The sequence below is a fragment of the Poecile atricapillus genome, chromosome Z (genome assembly GCF_030490865.1).
Source record: "Poecile atricapillus isolate bPoeAtr1 chromosome Z, bPoeAtr1.hap1, whole genome shotgun sequence".
Classification (NCBI taxonomy): Eukaryota; Metazoa; Chordata; class Aves; order Passeriformes; family Paridae; genus Poecile; species Poecile atricapillus.
This window is the reverse complement of record NC_081289.1, coordinates 23,015,177-23,035,812: the sequence shown is the minus strand read 5'-3', so window position 1 is coordinate 23,035,812 and position 20,636 is coordinate 23,015,177. Positions and strand designations below refer to the sequence as shown.

The following is a 20,636-nucleotide window of genomic DNA, read 5'->3' as shown; positions in this document are numbered from 1 at the left end:
TTAAAGAATAAACAAACCTCTTAAAATACCTATGATATGAGTTATTTGACATGAACGACCCACAGCATGTACTGTGAATCATAGATGGTGTTTTTACCAGCTGCTAGCAGAAGTTTGAGAAGCAAACTCAAGTTTTGAACCACACAGGGCACACCTGAACCCTCAGAACAACCTCCTGCCACAGTTTACTGTCAGAGTTTTTAGTTTGCAACAATGTAATAACAGTTCATAGCACTTTGTACCAAACATCACAAGGTAAAAAACTTTCTTTTATAGCAATGGGTCAACTGGGCACACTTCTGCATGTACACAAGAATTTTGTGCTTAGCCTGTAATACCTGGTGAGCACTGCTCTGGGTCCTCGAGCTCTTGCATGCATTTTATCCAGCACCATGTGCTTCAGTTTCTGGTAATACACGGGACCAAAATAGATATATGCCTCCAAAGGCTCCCTGAAAGAATGAAAAACAAAGCAAAACCAACCTCCAGTTAGCACACATCTACCTTAAAAGAGGCAAAGGTGTCATGTACAGAAGAAATGTGAAATAATTTGGAAATGATGAGTCCTAGAAAAATGTGTTTGGGCTTTCTGGGCAAACGGTTTGAAACCCTTTCCAGGGAAATCTTCTGAACACAGGGACAGTACACTGCCAGCACCACATGCTGCTGTCTCCATTGCAGCAAGGAACAAGCTCCTGAACTCTGGTCTCACGTTGTGCAGACATGCTCCTATAGCTGCAGGTACCTGTTTCAGCTGTACCATGGTAAGTCCCTCCTCTATCTACAGGAATGTTTCAACAGTGTCATCAGTAGCCGGGAAGGACTGTAAATATGTCAGACCCTGAAGAGTGACTTAAGGTACTTCTCTTTATATTCCTTCATAAAGGTAAGCATATATGTAAGCAAATATCTATAGCAAAAATGCTCAGAAGATCCTTTTTGTAGGAGCACTTTAAGAAATTTCCATTTGCAAGAACTGCTTAGCACTGGAACACTAGGAGCCTGACAATGTCCTCATCCACTAATTCTCCCTGCACAGTACCCTGAGGCAACACCCAAGGCCCAGAAGGGTGAAATCCCTCCTTGAGTGGCTGTGCATCAGCGCAGCTGCCTGGCAGCACTGCCCAGCAGCTGCATCCAGGGGACAAGACTGCTGCCCTGGCTGGCACTGGGGGCTCAGATGAGCTGGGAAAAGGCTCTTGAGAACAGTATTTAGGCACTTTCATCAGCTTGAGAACATCTGTGAGCAATACAGAGGGTGTTACTCGTTACTCCATTCTATGAGCTGGAGTATGGCTAAAGATTTCTGTGTTTAAAACACCCCCAACTGTAAGAAGAGCGTAAGCGCCTGAAGATCAGAAAGCAACCAGTGAAAAGCACTCAGTCATTTCCTAGCTGCCACCTTCACCCAGCTACCACCTTCAGCATTAAAAATGACCAGTTTTAACACTGACAGACTCAGCATGGCCACTAATTGGTTTGAAAAAAATACAAAAAAGGTATGTGCAATGTAAAACAAGCAAGAGACGAAAGTGTTATACTTCAGTCATTACTGACATTATGCAGTGTTATTCCAAAAGTTGACTAGTGAAGAAAATAATAAAACTTCATTAGACATTTGAAATCTGCAAACTTTCACATTCTTATGAAATCTGCCTTCAAATTTCACAACAAACAGATTAAGCCTGTGTAATTTGCTTGGAAAAAAGTATCAGTGTCCTTAAACAAAGTCTCTAAATAGGGCACTACAAAGTTGAAGTTTGAGGATGGGGGATTTTAGAGCTAGATACATGATTATATTCTCCCTAGGAAACATGATTAGTCAGATTTTTTAAAAGCTACCATAATATACCAACAGGAAGTGTTTCAAGGACCAGGATACATGATATACAATTTATGGAATATGCAGCGAATAAAGAAAACAAAATCGTATCTCTAAAACAAAAAGAGAAGCAACATATGGAATAAGTTGGTAGGAAAGGCAATTAAAATAAAAAGTATATAAAAAAACTTGCAAAAGAGACCTAAACTTGCTCCTTGAGAAGAAGGGGACTGGAAGGATAATAAAAATAGCAGGAAGGTAGGATTAAGATACATTTTGGAAGGGCAGGCATGTGAAGCCATATGGCCTTTTCCTGTTCCTAAACTATCTTATGTTCTTTGAACTCCGTGTCTCAGAAGCCAGTCAGATCAACACAGCAGGAAGTTTGCAGATTAGAGTATTATGCCAGACTGAAACATTGTGTAATCGAAAGAAAAAAAAAAGGAAAAAAGAGCACACACAGAATATTCCCAAGGAACAGACGCTTGCCTCCAAATCCATATTTACAGTACCATTAAAGTCAACATGAAAATGCTTATCTGATTCCAAGCATATGTAAGACTTTCTGCTGACAGAAATCTGAATTTTTTTCTATCTCTCAGCAAGAAAGTCTTGATTTTAGCTTTTTTGCCAGGCAGTAAAACTTGGGAAATTTTCATATGTACCACAAGGTTCATTCCCATTACAGCCACACATACACCAGCAATTTTTAAAATGTGGATCCACAATACACTTCTAAGAAATAAAAAAATGCACACTACTCTTCAGCCTCGTTTCTCAATCTCACAGCAGTTTGCAAACAAGAGAAAGTTCCCAAGCTCTGAGACATGAGAAAATTTTTTCAGATGTGTCTCAACGGGATTTCCCCACTCTCCTGAAACACCTAAATCTAAAGAGCAGATTCTTACCCAGTGATCCCAGATGTTACATAGTCCTTCCCGAGGTAGTTATAACCATGGCGAATAAGATCTTCACACACATCCTTAACTTTACTGCCGCCAAAAGCCGTTCCATAATGAAATCTGCCATCGAGCACCCCAGCCTTTCCAGCCAGGAGTTCAATCAACTTTCCTACCTGTGGAAGAAAAGCAGAGTTAGCAGCCTGGTCATTAGGACAGGCACATTGCTGGATTGGTCACAGCACAAGCTAGGCAGATGGCAGCCTGTTGCATGCAACAGGAAGAGTGGAAGAAGCCCAAGAACCAACTGAGAGTGCTCCTGTGTAAAGGGGGAAAACTGGACTCATCACAAGGTCTGGGAACACCTTTAATGTCCCAAGGCAGTTCCACTTCTTCCAGTTGTCTGAAAAGTGGGCATGATCTGTGTGGCCTTCTGCTGGAGGAAACAGCCTTGGAGATTGACTCGCTGCACTGCAGCCAGGGGAACAGAAGGGAAGATGTTAACAAAGGAAGAAAGATCAGAGGTTGTGTGAAGGAAGCACTGAGGTCCCATATAAAGGGCAGCAGTGAGGTATTTAGCAGGCAGTGACCCTGCAGCACAGTTGCAAGACTCACCTCAGTTCCAGGGAGGTGTGCATAATTTAAAAAGTTTTATAGGTCTGGATCTATAATTGAAGCTCCTCTTCAACCTTCACCTTACAGTCTGCCTCAGCCAGATTAATGGGCACAGGCAATAGGGAAGGAAGAGCAAGAAATTTCCAAACACTAAGGGTGCAAGTGAAGTATTCAGTTGCATCCCTCTTAGCTTGAAACAGAAGAAAACGAGAGTGATGCATGAAGAGCCTGCAACCTTACTTCTTTCACAGTAGGATGTTTCAAAACAGTGAAACAGAGGGCTGGCTACTCAGAGCAGAGCAAGTGCATGGCATGATGACTGGAGAATATTCCCAGTGAAATCATGCTTCAAGCTTTTATTGTCCCTACTGAGTGATCCCTTCTCTTTCCCTCTTGGGGGACAGTGTCTTGTGAATTGGGCAGCAGCACTCACCGTCATACGCGATGGGAAGCCATGAGGGTTCATTATGATATCTGGGCAGATCCCTGTATCACAAAATGGCATGTCCTCCTGAGGAACAATCAGTCCACACACCCCTGCAGAAGAGAAAACATTTCAATTCACAAAAGAGCAAACCACCAGCAGGGCTGATGCTCATCACCAGATTTTCTTTAGTGTTTTCCTCCTCCTCTCTTTCTCATGGATCACTTTTCACCCAGATTCATTACCATGACCAGTACTCCCAACCTGCACACTAGAAGACAGCCCTTGTGACAGGACTGGCAAAATTAGCATATAACTAATACAATAGCTAATATATTAGCATAATGCTCCCAGTGATTTGTGTGTTAGCAAATTAGGGGATAAAGCTATTTTCAGCTGATCCTATTTTCAGAAGCAACTGGAAACTTCTGTCCAATCAGACTGAATATCTCAAGAGAGACACCGTTTTTAAAGATGATGCTATAATTTCCTGAAAGAAAAACATTCAGAAATTTGGCCTCTTAGCTTATATCGCTGGACATACAGAATTATTATTGATTTGAAATTTATTTATCATATGTATCTTTGCTAAATATTGTCAACAGAAACATATCAAATTGGACTTTGACAGGGACTGAAAAGAGAAGTAGGAGAAAATAAATAAAAAGCAGCAAAGATTTTTTTCAGGTAACATCAGTTTGCTGAGCAAAGACTGCTATCAATGAATTACAAAGTGCAATCCACTCCACAGACTGCTTTAATTTTGTCAGTCCATGAACACAAACTGTCCCTTTAAAAGTTTTGGAAGCTTTTGTCAGTCTCTATCAGTAACAGATAGAAAACAAAGAAAACCCTCCAAAGTCTAAAAATATTGCAGAAAGAATAAACAAAACCATGAAAACTCATTTTAAATGTCCATCATGCATCTCAAAATTTTCCTTCCAACTCTTACAATTTTCTATAGTGAATTCTGCAAATCAACATACTGCAGCTATAAATGATCAAGAGATCTAACATTCAAATTCAGGTGCTAAAATGCAGCTGCTTAAGCCCATACTCCTTTGAACCAAAGCTACTGTTTCAGCTGGACAATTTCTTCCAGAGGCCCTTAGAGCTGAAAAAGTCTGCAAGCTATTTGAGATCAGCCTGCTGCAACTGTGCCAGAGCATGCTTTGGGAACAGTCCTGGAGTGGAGGGGGCTCCTGGAAGACTGAGGGTACTGGTTACATCCCTAAAAAGGCATCCCCGACCAGCCAGTTCACAGGGGGATATCGGCGTCTGCTCAGGAGGGAGCTCCTCTTCCACTGTCCAAGCAAGACAGGGATAGGTGTATGGGACAGTAGTTAATAGAATGAGAATGGTAAGTATGGGGGAAGGGAGCAGAAAAAAAAACTGTCTGGGGCAAGGGGGTGTGTGCTGTTGCATTTAGTTTTTAAACCTATTGAAACTAATTTTCATTGTTCTACTGTGATAAATCAATAACATCCTTCTAGCCCTCCCTGCCAAGCAGCAATCATTTGCTGAAAATAAAAAAAACAAAAAAACCAAACCAACCCACTATCTCTTCCTTGCACAGCTTTTTTTTTGTCCTAAAATTTTATACATAAATACTCTGTTATATGTGTATTATCGTGTATACAATCTGCCTTATTTGCATTTACATCTAAGAAAGCATTAGGTTGCATCTGGACTTCACGGCACCTGTAAGCCAAGAATTAAATCTTAGCTAACTTAAAATTACTTTAGGCTCTGAAAACCTTTTATATGCCAAGCTGGTTCCCATAGCAGACAGCCACTGTGTTGTTTGTTTTGTGTGAAAGTGAATGATAAAAGATCCATGAAATCGACACAGAAAGGCAGAACAGCAGAAAGAACTGAGGGCTCTCCATCATAGCGGCTTCTACCCTCTGCTGACTTGTGTAACAATAGGACCTACACACCCAACTGCAGATCTAACACAGCTGTGCATTTCATTAGATGAAGAGCACTAGTGACACAAGTAAATAATTAACTTATTCTGGTCCGCTGACTGTGGTTATGAGACCAGTCATAGCTGACAGATTTTAATACAAGTTAACACAAAGACAGCATAATGAGCTTAGAAGTTAAAAACAAAATATTTAGACAGAATCCAGAAATGTGAAGCTCACTAGGCCATTTATAAAGTTTCTATTTTACAGAGGGAAAGAAAAAAGGGAAGAAAAAAAAAAGGGAAAGCTATAAAGCCACAGTTCTAAGCTTCTGTATTTTAAGAAGTTGCTGAGCCTGTAGCAGATCTATAGCATGTCTGTGTGTATTTAATAGGACAGAGAAGCTATCCTACCCTATGTTTTAAGAAAGTTCATTCAACTGTTAAAAAAGCTGAAAGATACTTTTCCTATATACAATGCTACTTCTAAAAGTAAGCAACTGCAATTCATTCAAAAATATAAACTTGATTTCATTTTGCAATCGCTTGCTTTCAGAAGCTCTTTAGGAGACTAATGCTTGCAGATCTACACTTTAAGCTCCTGAATTTTCTACTCTTTTTTTTTTTTTTTTCAGCAGAGCAGTACCAGGCAAGGCAACAGCTGCGAAAAAGTGACCAGTTGAATTAATTCACGTGAGTGGAATTATCATTTGCAACTGGCTAATAAAACAGTGGAGAGGAGGCTGGATTTAAAACAGCCTCAAGTTCCAAACCCCGTTCAAGTACGAACTGCATCTCATAACTGAGCAACTGCACCCCATACAGCATTCATAAGTAAGGCACACTCAAACTAGGAGGCTGTTTTGCTCTGTGGCTCTTACTAGAAGTTAGTATTTCTTAATTTCTACTGATTTAGACATCACATGAAAATTGATCCCCAGCATTCATAAAGGACACATGAAATAATTTGGTTTCATCCACTTCCCTTCCTCTCGCAATTTTTATATGCTGCATCTGGAATTGAGCAATTCAACTTGAGACTAAATTCCATACTGCAGTAGGCCTGAATGGCTTTCACCTATGCATTCTGGTGCCTCATCTGGGACCAGAATCAAGTATTAACAACCAGAAAAGGCTGCAGACAAAACAAAAAACAAGAAGTGTTTTTTAATGTGGATTAACAAGATGGTTATGTGCTTGAGCAAGAAAGCATCTGGTAACTTGCTACATGTAATTTCTTTTCAATTGAAAACAAATTAAATTCTAGAAAAAAACTTTCTGTGTATCAATTTTGCAATGTCACCTTAGAAGGAAAATCAGAGAAAATTCTAAGAAATTATTTTACAATATCAGAAAAGAAAAAAAAGTGGATTAATAAGCATGGAAGCTTAATGCAAGGATAACAGTTTAAATTAGAATAACCTTAAATCAGACATCCACAGTGGTTTAACATGCAAGTATAAAACAGCCATAGGCAGTGTTTTTCAATGCTATTGTATGGCAGCCAATAAATGACAGCCCCCTGACTATGCACAATAGCCCCCAGCCCCACACACGCTATCAGCATCAATGCTGACAGCATCTCAAACCCATGTACCTCCACAAGGCACTGACAGCATAAAGAGCCCCTTGCCCCTGTACTTTTGTCTGAGTTTCTTTTCCTAATCAGGAGAAACTCAGGTTTCCAGAGCTGGTACCTTTCGTGTGGTTGCTTTTACAGTTTGCTGACAAACACGAGCACAGCCAGACTTGTAAAAGCTCGGTTCTGTGCAGAGGGGGAAGGGGGGCGGCCGGGAGGGGGCAGGGACAGAACACAACAGTATGGGAAAGTTTTTCACCAGGCTACGATAAGGTGCCTTCTATACACACACATGCCAAATGGAAAAAAAAAAAAAAATCATCAAATAAGTCAAAACAACCTAATATAGAAAACTAATTACTACCAGCAGGAGGGACATTAGAGAGCAAAGGAGACGACGTGAATAGAAGCAGCAGCAGTACCAGTTTCTATCAGCAAGATAAAAAGAAGCACATTACTAAACGAGCTTGTTTACTCATTCTAATGATACGGTGGTAAAAGAGCTAAAACTGACTTGAAAGGCATCTATTTTAGCTTCGCCAGATTTAGCAGAATTTGGAAATACTCTTGAGAAATAAGACAACATCACATAATTAAGCAAAGTTGTAGCTGTAACACATCGCTGTATGTTACGGACAAGTGACACATTTGCAAAAATTAGTAAGGCTGAACAAAAAATGTACAGCTGCTTCAAAACTCTCTAATTACATACTGTGTTGGCTAACTAAGCATAAAAGAAGTCTAGAAGAAAAAAGTGCTGCATCACATAAGCTTTGTTCAATATTGAATCATTCACTGATCTATCATATCACTCGCTACATCCCATTTGACATAAGAGGTAAAGAACAGAATTAAAATTAACAGATAAATAATGCATAAGTAAACTTGATTAGTTTTCTTATTAAAAACATCACTCTAAATGAGAGGAGGTGCTAGAAGACAATACAGTTTGTACACTGCTTTCCCATGAGCTGCTGAATGGTCTGATGTGATAAATTTGCATAGTCTGAAGCACACAAAGAGCTGATTAATTGAAACCCTTACAATGCTTCTGGAAGCAGCTATTGTAAAACAATAACCATAGGAACTTTACAAAATACACATGGCTGAATGAGTCAAGAGCTTAATAAAATGTGTGTTCAGGATACACTATTTGGAAACAGAATTAGAGATTTTTATTCTGTGCCATAAAATGCTAAATCACCCTAATTTCAGAGGTTCAGTTGAGGATTTACTGAAAAGGTCAGAAGGTTACCTGTTTGCTGCTTGAGATAAAAAATGCTGTTATTTTCTTCTTAAGACAGCGAACTAAGCAGCAGTTTTGTTAAAAATAAATAGAAAAAACAGAATGGGAAGTTTTAATGGCATTCTGACATTTTCTCAAATACAACTTCTGAAGATAAAAATATGGCAAGAAATCCCTACCTTCCCTGATGCCTAATAACTACTAATCATCCCACATTCCTGCAGTCGATTAAGAGCGAATTCTTTTTAATGCCACTTCAACCATTTAATTACTATAAACCCACTGATGTTCTATTAGAGATAAAGTACTAATTCTGACTTGTAACATGGGGGGAAATTACACAAGTAGCCATTTAAAACTAGCATTTTATTTTAAATGTTCTGCTTATCTGTACTGTACAAGTGCCCATTAAAAGGAAAAAGATAAGTTGATCTCACTATGAAGTTAGGAAAGCAGATGGCAGATGCTCAAACTAATAAAAATTTCAAAAAGTAAGCAAGGTCAGGCTTAGGTAGATGAGTGGTATTGTCATGAAGTTTATGTAGTTGATAATGCAGTGAATGGATTTTGTTTTGACACTAAAGAACATGGTTCATTTAGGAAAACAAAGACGATCTTTCATGAATTTAAACTTGCTTCCTTGTCTTTAGAGTTGTTTAAGTGCAGATACTTCAGAAAGGTTTAATCCTTTATCTTAGATCTTCAGCTATTAAAAAGCTTCTGTTTGCCAGTTCAAACAATCTCTTGCTTAAATACAGTTTTTCCACTCCTCAGGAATACTGTTCAGTATTGCTGCTTAGTTCTGTGATCTACAGGACCTTTGTTGGAGGTGTTAATCCTTTTTCACATGAGAGACTGAGAAATGTTCTTTCAGAGAAGTGTTATATTGCTTTTTTTCACATCAAAGGAGCCCAACTTTTTCCTCATTGTGACTTGTAGCAAAGCAAGAGGAAATCTGGAAATATAATAATTTACTTTGTATGGAACTCAGATGAAGCTTCTTTAGCTTAACAATCCCTTTGCCTTCTGTGCTTTGAAAAGTGACTTTGCTTGAAGAATACATGATTAAAACAACAAAATAATTACCCCAAAAAGAGATTTTTTTATCCTTCTGGAAAATATATGATGCAATACAGTGAAAACAAAGTTCTGCAGTTCAGGATAAACATATAACTACCAGAGAGGATTTATTTGTGAGCCACTAGGTGCTTAATGACATTACAGACCATAGAGACAATGCCAGTCTCAAAGATCTTACTGCAACATCCAGTTTGAAGATGAATATTAAAATAAAGAAAAATATTTGCATTTCAGAACACAACATGGTGGCCTCATTTGTTTGGTGTTTTTTTTCCTTCTCCCCATATACTTCTTTTTGAGAAGCCTTGAAGGACAGGGAACCTTTTACAGGCAGCTTGGAAGGAGTGTACTTAAAACACGGACTCGCGTGAAAAGAGGGTGTGGTGGACAGGCCAGAAGTGGTGACCCTTGCCAATACCGTGTTGACATGTGAGAGGACACAAAGAAGGCAGCAAATACAGAGGCAGTGACATAGATCTGTATTATTACAGAGGCCTACAAAATCTACCTACATATTTAACGAAAGGCTTTTCTGTAACAAAAGGCTAAAGCTGGTTTGTGAGATTTAATCTGTTGTATCCCAGACGCTTTCTAATTCCTTTACTCTGCTTCCTTCTGCTCCAGTGACAAAGCACAGCTTTGAAATACAAATCAATTTGGAATACAGGAAAAAGACCATCAAAAAGTTTGAGACATGGTTTGTGCATTCTCTTATTTTACACATATTTAATTATTTAAAACCCACTACTACAGTGACTCCACGGAATCAAATCTCATGTTCATGTATCCCTTCTTGAAAATAACTATTTCACAAAAAAGACTGACAATGGAGACAGACATATGCTTTTTCTCCTTCTCACTGAACCAAGGTACTTGGTAGTTTAAGCTCATTATATGTTTAAATGGCCCTATAGCAGGCTTAAAGCTAATAGTCACAAATTAAACTTGAAGTCATAATTGCCTACATTCAGACCAAGATGAGAGAAAAAATTCAAAGATAATTAAAAATTCTCTCAATAGAAAAAATTAAACTGTCAGTACTATGATTTCTGCTTCACGATTGTCTATATTCTTCTGATATGATTGATCCTTCCCCAGTTTGATGTCAGAGGACGATACCAGATGTAACTTTAAAAAGCTATCAAAGGAGATTTTCCTTTTCATGTCTTTTCTCCAGTTCTGCTGTTGACAGTATTGGCTGCTTCATTGTATAGTTAAACTGCAAAACAGTGAACTGCTCTGTTCTCAGTATTTTTTTTCTTAGTATCTATCAAATGTATCTTCTCCATATTCCTCCTTTCTCATGTTTACTGTAGCATCTTTTTCTATAATGCACTACAGGAACTGAGAGGTTTACTGCCAGGAGGGCTAGGAGTTCTAGTAAGATCTAATAATTTGGAATATGATCACTCCCCTGATCACAAAGCATTACTACAGATTGATGTATGTGACAGCAACATATGCAACATGCCTGCAAACTCTGTAGCACAACTGTTGCAATGTTCCCACTCATATCTCCAAAATCAAGTTGAAAGTCACATTCTAAGTAAGTGAAGGGCTTGGGTTTTTATTATTATTATTAGTAGTAGTAGTAGCAGTATCCCAAGAACAGATGCAGGGTGATCAGGCATTGTTAACCTGATGTAATGCAAGGTATAATTATGGGTGCCCTCAAAGTTTCCTACAGCATTCTGAGTAATTCTGAATATTGCTTTTCATTACCATGGGATTTCCACAGGTGGTTGCTTGCTTTACATTGTGAGATGTCTTAGGTGCATTTTGTCATATGAAAGGTCCTTAGCACCCTAAAGCCATACTACAGCCTGCCTGACAAAATTCTGTTTCTTTCTGTCATTCTTCCACTGCCACTCATGGTTCTATATTCGTGGAATATATAAAAACATATATATTTATATATGTTTTTATTAAATTAAATAAATAATTTAATTTAATTTTTGGAGGGATATGAAAAAAAAAAGTTCATTTACATTCTGTTCAACTATTCTCATAGGTACACATTAATAGCCCAAACTAGGAGAAAAAACTAACCCATGTATATTTTTCAGGCAAATCCCTATAAATATTTATCATGATTAAAAAAGAAGCTTCTTCAATATAATTTGGAGGGTTTTTTTTTTCATTCTAATAAGAAAATTTGTCTTGCACAGTACTGATTGTATTGTTATACAATAACTTGCTGCTAAAATACTGCATACCACTTATAAGGAGAAGGGTTTAACTAGACAAAGCTGAAACTGTTTCAAGAAATAGGCTTTGGTCTAACAGTGCTCCTAACTTTTTAAGCACTGCACAACTTCATTGTGTATGAGACTGGAAAAATATTTGAAAGAGAATCTACACAAAATCTTCATGAAGGAGGATCCCCCCTGAAAAAAGGAAGAATGGGGCAGTTAAACATTCCAATTGCTCAACTCCTTTGGGTTGCCTCTGAAGCTAACAGTCTTCCTCCCCTCACGTACCTTAACTATCCTATAAGGCTGCAGCACAAGAACTAGACTCAGTTTTATAAGGACAGTAAAGTATGTAATGCTGCTTCTTTACTTTTTTGAAACCCTCAACAATAGCAATTCCCAGATCATTGGGGAACTCAGTGGGAACAGCTTTGTATTTTTAGATCAAAAACCATCTTGAAAATACAATCAAGAAAAACATTTCAATGCTTATCAGAAGAGTTTCTCTTCCTTAATAACAATAGAAACAATGGAAATATTTCCTGAGAATACAGAGTTTCGAAAGCCAGTTTTGTGGGTGCGTGGAGAGACACTGTGGAATTACAGGTGATCTTGCAGAGAGCTGGATGTACTGGGAAAGGCTGTGCAGACTATTCTTATAGATAACACACAAACTTGAGGCAGTATCTGAAAACAGCTGTCACTGTGATCAACTACTGCCTTCTGCACCCATTTTACCTCCTCTGATTGACAGGGCTGCTGTAGGTAGATGTCCTAATGTCCTAACCTGGACACCACAACAAGGTGGATTACTGTGGTTAGTTCTGCATCTCATGACAGGGACACAGCTTTTATACCTGGCCAGTATTTATTAGGACAGGATCACAAGGGGTGTATGGGCTGTAATGGGAAAGATTTGGTAATATCAACCTCTTCATCTTTCCATCACATCTGACAAGAGACCAAGTAATCCTCTCAAGCCAAAATAAGACTTAAAAAATGTAACGAGATTACAACACTCAGGTAATAACATGGCACATACACTAACACAGAAGGTCATGCTTCAAATATTACAAATCTCCATCTCCCAAGTGTACAGGATGACCAGAACATGTCAAAACCTGTCCCACACTGACACCAATGGGAACAAAACATGCCTTTAAGTTGGTACAGTCAGATTGTTTTCGGTCACTTCTTTCTTGATACCCTTTTTCTGCACCTTCCAACGGTGAGATTCAGAGGATGATCTGACACTTGTATTTTTTCACATTCAGGTCAAGGGAGTTCACTGCTGTTTTTCAGCAGACATGGAAATAGGTTCCTGATTTTCATTTTCCTAGTAACATTAAAACTTGAGAACTATATGCCACCAAGCAGTTTCCTAGTAGGTACTCATTTTCAGGTTTTGGTCTTAAGATCCAGAGGTGCTCCCAGATCATGTCCCAGGTGTCTTTTTAAAAACATTCCCTTTCTTTCTGCTCTCTGCTGGTACACTCCTAGTTGTGTTCCTGATTTGATTCCCTTTTACACCATGGTTCTGAGTTATCTACCTGCAGTCTTGTCTTTAGAGCAGAATGTCTGCACAGACCTGCAAACATCCCATTTCATCTCTCATCTTTTCTGTGCGTTCAGAACCTCTCCAGTCTCTCTATTGACAACCCACTGACAAATCTATCACCTAAATCCAAACTGTAACTTAAAAAAGACCCAATCAAACCTCAAAAACACTGTACCTGTTTAAAATGGGCAACTACTGAATTTTCCAGAGTCATATATCAACTGAGAGTTGTTGATCATTGCTAAATTAGGTGAACTTAACCAAAAAAAAACCTGACATGGCCTTCTATCACTGTATTCATAAAATATCTTAACCAATCAATGGAAACATACATTATGTACATATAGAAGGCATATACAACATGAATTTATTTTCATTAAATGTGTCCTTTACCTTTCTGTCCATGACGACTGCTAAATTTATCTCCAATTTCTGGACGTCTGGTTTGCCTCAGCAACATTTTAATCAAGAAAGCATCCTCTGCATTTGATGAAATCATTACTTTTTCAATGTATGAATCAGTGGCACCTTTGTAGCTAGTAAAAGAAGCCAAAACATTGGTTTTACTTCTGTGAACCAAACACAAGTTACAGACAACAATCTCTGTCTTGGTAAGCTCCTGACCAAACAATAATCTTTATGGAACTTGTATATGAGGAAAAAGGATTTTATATTTAAATACATATTTACATACAAGTTGCAGAGTACAGTATGTTTCTGAAAAAGTTTCAAGAGCTGCAATAGAAACTAAGGGAGAATTAAGTTGAACTTGTAAAAGACAAGGTATGTTTTTTTTTCACACGGGCTCTTCTTGACAGCAAAAGCTTCATCATATATTACCAATTTCTTGATCTTCACTTAAACAAACAACACCCAAATACAGTTATAGTTGAAGAAGGGAATTTTCTAGAATTGAGTATTTTCTCAAACACCTTTCCTTCATGTAATTTGCCTAGCTCTAAAGTTATATTGCAACATACGTTACTGGCACATCTTTGTACTGTGGCTGCTGAGGCACACTGCTTCCTTCCAGAGGTGTCTGGGTCACAGTTGGCATAGATTTGTTCACAAGAACTTGCTTATTTTCTACTTTTTCACCTACAGAGAGCAAGAAGAAAAAGCACCATGAAAATGTATCTGACTGTGTTAGAAATACATTTTAAGCTTTTCAAAAAAAAGAGTAAAATGGAAGACAAACTGGGGGGAACATGCCCAAGAAGTATTCTCTGTTGTTTTACTAAATATTGAATGTTAAGGGAATCACTAAACCAGTTTTCTTTGGTAAACTATAGCAGAACACAGTGCTGGGTGCACTATGAGAACAGCTATTCAACATACCCTGTGTCAGAAGTCTGCACAAAAGCATCTGAAGTCATCTGCTCTAAGCATGGAGAAAATTAACAGAGAACACTTTGCCATGATTGAACTGACAAAATTTAAAAATTCACACCTAAATTTGGGACAGCCCATCATTCCACAATGAGCTGTGCAAGACTACTGTCAATCTCACCTTGTATTTAGATATTTCTATTGACACTGATGTCACATATAGCTTTTCCCTGCTCCATTCCCTTATCCTGCCCTTTACATTGAAAACCAGATCAGGAGGATGCCAAATGATACAACTGCACACCAAGTATCTACCTCCCACCTCCTCCACTAAATTACACTGAACTTCAGCCTGTGTCTCTTCTGTCCACATGAACTATCTCAAACAGGTTTTTACCTACAAGCTGAGAACAGTCTCAGTCTGGCGTCCAGCCTGGTCCTATCTATCCTAATACTTCAGAAAATTCTCACCTTTTTTTTCCTTAATTAACTCTGAAAGCACCATTGTGATGTGTTAAAGAGCAAAACTGACCCAATTGTGTTACTAGAATGGAATTAAGTTTGGTGCCCTTTAAAACACCTTTCTTACTAGATCCTAGCAGATCTATGAGGACATTTTCTAACTGAAGTATGACAGTATGGGAGGATTCTTTCTCAAATCTATTACCATCGGAAAGTTATACACCTCTCTTTACGTTTCTATTTATTTTTCTTATCTCTCTGCAAACATCTTTCTAAAGTGTTAAAACCATAAGGTTTTATTTCCTCAAACTGCATTAACTGACATCTTGCTAGGGGATTTTGATGCATGAAATAAAAAAAATAAGGAGTCTATCCTGAAGAAAACAACAGTACATGACAGACAAACAGGGAAAAACTACAGTATTAAAAGCTTGCCAGTTTGGGAACATAAGAATACAAATTATAATGCTTCATTAGATTCACCTTATTAAAAACCTCACCCTTTTACTTAAATATAAAACTACTCATTTCAAGTACAGAAGTCCCTCCAATGACTGGGAATATGCTGCTTTCAGGAACTAACTTTTTAAAATTTTCCATCACATTACTGTTGATTTCAAGACAAAAAAACTCCCAAAACACTAAGTATAAAACAAGGTGTGCAAAAAATACCAACAGAACAATAATTTCCACTTTGGCTATGAACATGCCATGAGTGAACATGCAGTTTGACCTACCTGGAGAACAGATACCATCAGCATCTAAAATCTCATGGCGCCAGATTGGTTTACGGGTAGCTGCATCCAGCATCGGCCCCATCACTTTATCAAATGTCTGATTTGTGTAACGCTTCAGTGTGCACTTGGCATTCTTGTAAACAAGACACCTTCCAAAACCTAAAATGGAACACAAACTCATCTGCCTAGGAATTCAAAGATGCTTTCTGATCAATTTAAAATCTGAGCTATGGAATATAAAGTATTTTTTGTTAGATTATTCATTGGCTTGAATACACATAACATTGTACACGGATACCTAGGGGTGCACAACTTAAACATCAGATCATGTACGCTACTTTTTTTTAGACACTGGGCTACAGTCCAATTCTGAACTGTGCTGATCTGCTTCTGTATCTCTGCACACACATGCACATATCATTTCTCTTGAAATCACTAAATCTTTTGAATGATTTTGGTGATTTCCAGGAAGATGTAATATGGGAGAAGAGACTGCAATAGGGTGAGAGGAGCACTTATTCTTTTCATGATTTCTAAGAAACTTGAACTTTACTGATGTTTGTGGCTGGCATAAGCTAGTCTACCAGGAAAGTGCTAACTGAGTGTTTAGTATGATCAACCCATTATTCTTTTTTCCCCTCACCTGAAATTATACGTACTGTTACAAAACAAGTGGGTTTTGGATGAGAAAAGTATCATTTGTGGAATTTCTCTCCAAGTACAGCAACCAACCATGATACTAAAGACTTTAATCACATTTAGAATTACAGAGAGCCAAGAGCAAGGCTTGCTAATAATCTTGCATTACTTTAGTTCGTTTGAAAGATGGCTGTGGCCACATACAGTACATCTATATCTTCAGATTATGTCAAGTAATTCCTGACAGGCACCACAGCTCTCCCTCTAAATGCTACCAGTCTACCAGAAAAGAAAACATTCAGTTTTAAATCATGCCTGTTGTTGTTTTAGAAAAGGAGGCATAAATTAAATGCAGCAGACATTAATGCCAAAGATACATGTCTAGGAATACTATTATTGCTGCCTAGCAACTAGGAAGAAGGGAGTTGGGGGACGGGAATAAAGTGATGGACAAATCTGATTTTGGCCACCTGAAACTAAAACCAATTTGATCATTACACTATGCCTGCTCTCAAAGGAATTTATTTAGAAAAGGGAGAGAAGAGTGACTAAGGTATCAGGCAACTCTCCTCCAGCCCTCAGCAGCATTAACATGAAGTGCTGAAGAAGTGTGGAGAGAATGAGACAGGCTAGACATGCACAAACATGGGCCTCTGTTAGTCAGCCTTCCCTTTGGTGTTTATGTACTTTTACTTAAAATACACTCCACCACAGATTTGGTATTTATTTTTAAGGAAGCAGGTAATTAATTTAGCCCTTAATAAACACTAAATTACTTTGCTTTACACAATACTATTATTTTGTCCTGGAAAGTAGGCAATACTGCTACTGCTCCCTCAGAACACCAAGTTTACAAAGACACAGACTGCCTCAGGTTCTATTCGTTCCCTAAATACATTCACAAATCTAATTTCATCTACTGCTTTTGTTACTGGTGGAAATAATGAGACCTCTCTGTTAGTAATGAACAAAGGTTCAGGTAAACATCTAAAAAGCAAGCCCAACAGAACAGATTAACTCATGCCTTATGTTTTCTGTAAACCAAGTATTTCCACTTTTTTATTTGAGGTCAGAAGTTAGCCAATTTTTTCTTATAATATTCAGACTCAGAAGTTTATATGCATGTTGGTAGCTTCACCACACTACTGTATGCATGAAGCTACAATCACTAATTATACAGAAAACCAACAAAAGCATTCAAAGCAGCTTGGGAATTCAATTTCTTAACTGGAGATCTAATGCTCATAACTGCAATAAAAGTTATTACAGGATACCACTATGAGAAAACAAGTTTATTAGAATATATATTGGAAGACACACTGGAGAAGTGGGAAAGAGCTGATGGATCTTACCTCTGTCCAAAGAGGCCTTATTTAAGACAAGAGCATCTTCAATATCATAGCCACTGTAGCTCATCACAGCAACTGTGGCATTCTGTCCAGCAGGAAGTTTCTCAAAATCTATCAGTTCTATTGTTTTTGTTTTGACCATTGGCTTTTGTGGATAAGCAAGGAGATACATCAGAGTATCTATCCTGTTTCTTTGATTGTATCCAATTGTACCTGCATGCAAAAATAAAACAAAAGCAGTGAACATTAGTGAGTTTTCTAGAAATGTTTGGCTAGAAAATTACCAAAATGCAAATTAATTAAAATCATATAGAAATTCTTCAAGAAAAGACGAAAAAAAAATAATCGAAGCCAAAACAATTTCACATTATTATACTGTAATAAATACATAAGTAGTTTCTTAATTTAAGCTCCCAGAAATAATTATTTTCTTTTGAACAGAGAAAACCTAAGCATCAATATAAAAAGAACAACAACAAAAGAAATAAAAGCCATTTGACTAAATACAGATAAGATGTTCTTTTTCAATCACAACACTGAATCCTGCAAGTATGAAGTTTGCTTTTATTGTTCTCACAGCTACTGGGTTTGGGTTTTTTTGTGGAGTTCAACCTGTGTGTCAGAGACTTGATCCAAAGTTTCATGAGAATCAACAGAAAAGACTATCACTGAGTCCAAGAGAAACTGTGGATCAAGCTCTTCATCTTCAACCTCATATTTCCTTCCTTTTTTGGGCAATAATTAGTTCAACAGCAGCCTGTGTTAGAGTGGGACAAAGTATTAACAAAGCACACCACTAGCAGTAGCCAAGAGTGATTTACTTTCTGAAATTAGAAGCAGCATTAATAGAAAGACTACAGTAGAAGTCCACGTCTATATTTGTCTTTTTACATGAAATTAATTTTAAATTTACAGTTCAGAATTCAACCCTTTGTATACACCTCCCAGCTTGAGACTGAAATTTTTGGCCCTGTCCCATCAGAATGCCAAAGCGTCTCCTGAAATCTGAGGAAAAAATAATTAACACCCAGCAGGGAAACATAAACCGTTGTGTAGCAGAACAAAGGTTAAGGCAATCATATGTTATTGGAGTTTGCTGTACCAGGACTATGCTATGTCTCTAAGCAATTAAGAAATTACACTCTGAAAGTTAACATTTTAAAGTTTTAAGTGTTAAATATTCTGCAGTACTTTGTCCTTAGGGTATAAGTCTTTCAAAACCTTTCCATTTTCTCCTGCAGTTTCAGAACCTGGCTGCTTTCTTGGAAATATCAAGGCAGTCAGTGTATCAGGAAGATTTCACATGGCCAGGAAGGATATCTGAACACCAACCTGCTCACTGGGGAGGTCAGCTTCCCATTTTACATGCATCTACTTGCAGTTCCCATCTACATTAAATGTCTAGAAAATCAAACTCCAAAATCAGGCATTTCCAAAGACCTATCCTGTCCTTGGCACTAGGTTCACTTTCCTAAACCACAACAGGTCTACCCTTCCCATGGACAAGAATGGTGAGATAGCCCAACAGCTACTGTCTGAAAATGAACTGTTACAGCCTGGACTTTCCTAGGTTCTACAAAGTAGAATTTCTTCTCAAATGACAAGAAAAATCTGGTAGAGTTGACAGGCTTAACTTGTCTCTTGCTTTTAAGCAGTTCTTTTTCTGTCTTTTTCTTGTATAATGAAATGAATCATCTCTGAATAGAATTTTTTGTCTCAGGTAAGACACAAACTGGTAGGGCCTGGATTCCTCAAGACTGAAGACCTTTGCAGTCCCACCCTGCAAAGCCCTACTTGGCCCTACCTAAATATTCCTGACATACTCTTGAGAATTTAGTTAGACATTGTTCCCATTGTACTTTTGACTCAACCCCCTTGGTTTTCCCAGTCTACAGATAGGAAAATATACTTCCAAATTAAAAACTCAACAGGTTTAGACCATTATTCCCCTCTGCATCTAGAATTTGTGTGCTTTCAGAATACGTTGCAGTGAAGCACAGTTTAAATGTTTTAGGTACATTTTCCTGATGTTGAGAGAAATCTTTCCAAGGGAAAATCATGCCAAACTTAACTTTCAAACTGCTTGCAATTTTCTTCTTCTCTGATATCTTTATATGCTATACCTGCTATGGTTCACTGGTTAGACAGGATAAAGTCTGGAGCACCAATTTTATCTTTTACACTGTAAGGGTGTCCTTTAAACCCCAGTGACAATCTGTGGAAGTCCTCTATATATCAAGGATTTCAGATGACATTTTTACATATTACAGGTAATGCAAATGATTTCTCTTCAGATGTTTTACATATTCCAAAACTGGCATTTTTATCAGAGGTTCAGATACGCCTAACAGAACTGCTACTGTCTGGGAGCCAGAAGCAACTGACATTACTGAGATTCTGAGCCTCAATAATAAACTATATTCAGGCTATTCTTCAGGAGATGAATGCTGTATCAAATTGAAAACATATACATATATATCCATGACAGATATGCTATAGGGCAGGAAAGAAACTGACTAGAGAGTGATTCCAGAGCACAAATGAAATAAATTAGCCAAAAAACATGCCATAATATCAGCAATATTATTCCTAATTGCTAGGAATTAATGGTTATACAAATAATGCTTTCTCTAAACTGGGCTAACAAACCACAGCCTGAAACCACAATCTGCTTATTTAAAATAAAGCAGCAGCTCTCTGCAGAGGACTGGTGTGTTGGGACGTGCCCTCTGTGTGGGTGCTGAAATGAAAGAAGTCACTAGCTTTATTTCTGTTTTCTCTCTGAAAGAACAGAGC

General features: G+C 37.9%; 1 protein-coding gene across 1 annotated transcript in view; it reads right to left on the bottom strand.

Annotated features, from left to right (window-relative positions):
* The window catches only part of LOC131573462 (DNA-directed RNA polymerase III subunit RPC2), a 71,824-nt gene that overhangs the window by 9,622 nt on the left and 41,566 nt on the right, over window positions 1-20,636 (bottom strand). Inside the window, exons 20-26 of the mRNA XM_058827442.1 lie at window positions 17,844-18,053; window positions 15,853-16,011; window positions 14,305-14,422; window positions 13,718-13,860; window positions 3,770-3,873; window positions 2,731-2,897; window positions 339-452 (exon numbers count right to left, since the gene is read on the bottom strand). Coding sequence (XP_058683425.1) covers window positions 339-452; window positions 2,731-2,897; window positions 3,770-3,873; window positions 13,718-13,860; window positions 14,305-14,422; window positions 15,853-16,011; window positions 17,844-18,053 — 1,015 coding nt within the window. The remainder of the gene's footprint in view (window positions 1-338; window positions 453-2,730; window positions 2,898-3,769; window positions 3,874-13,717; window positions 13,861-14,304; window positions 14,423-15,852; window positions 16,012-17,843; window positions 18,054-20,636) is intronic.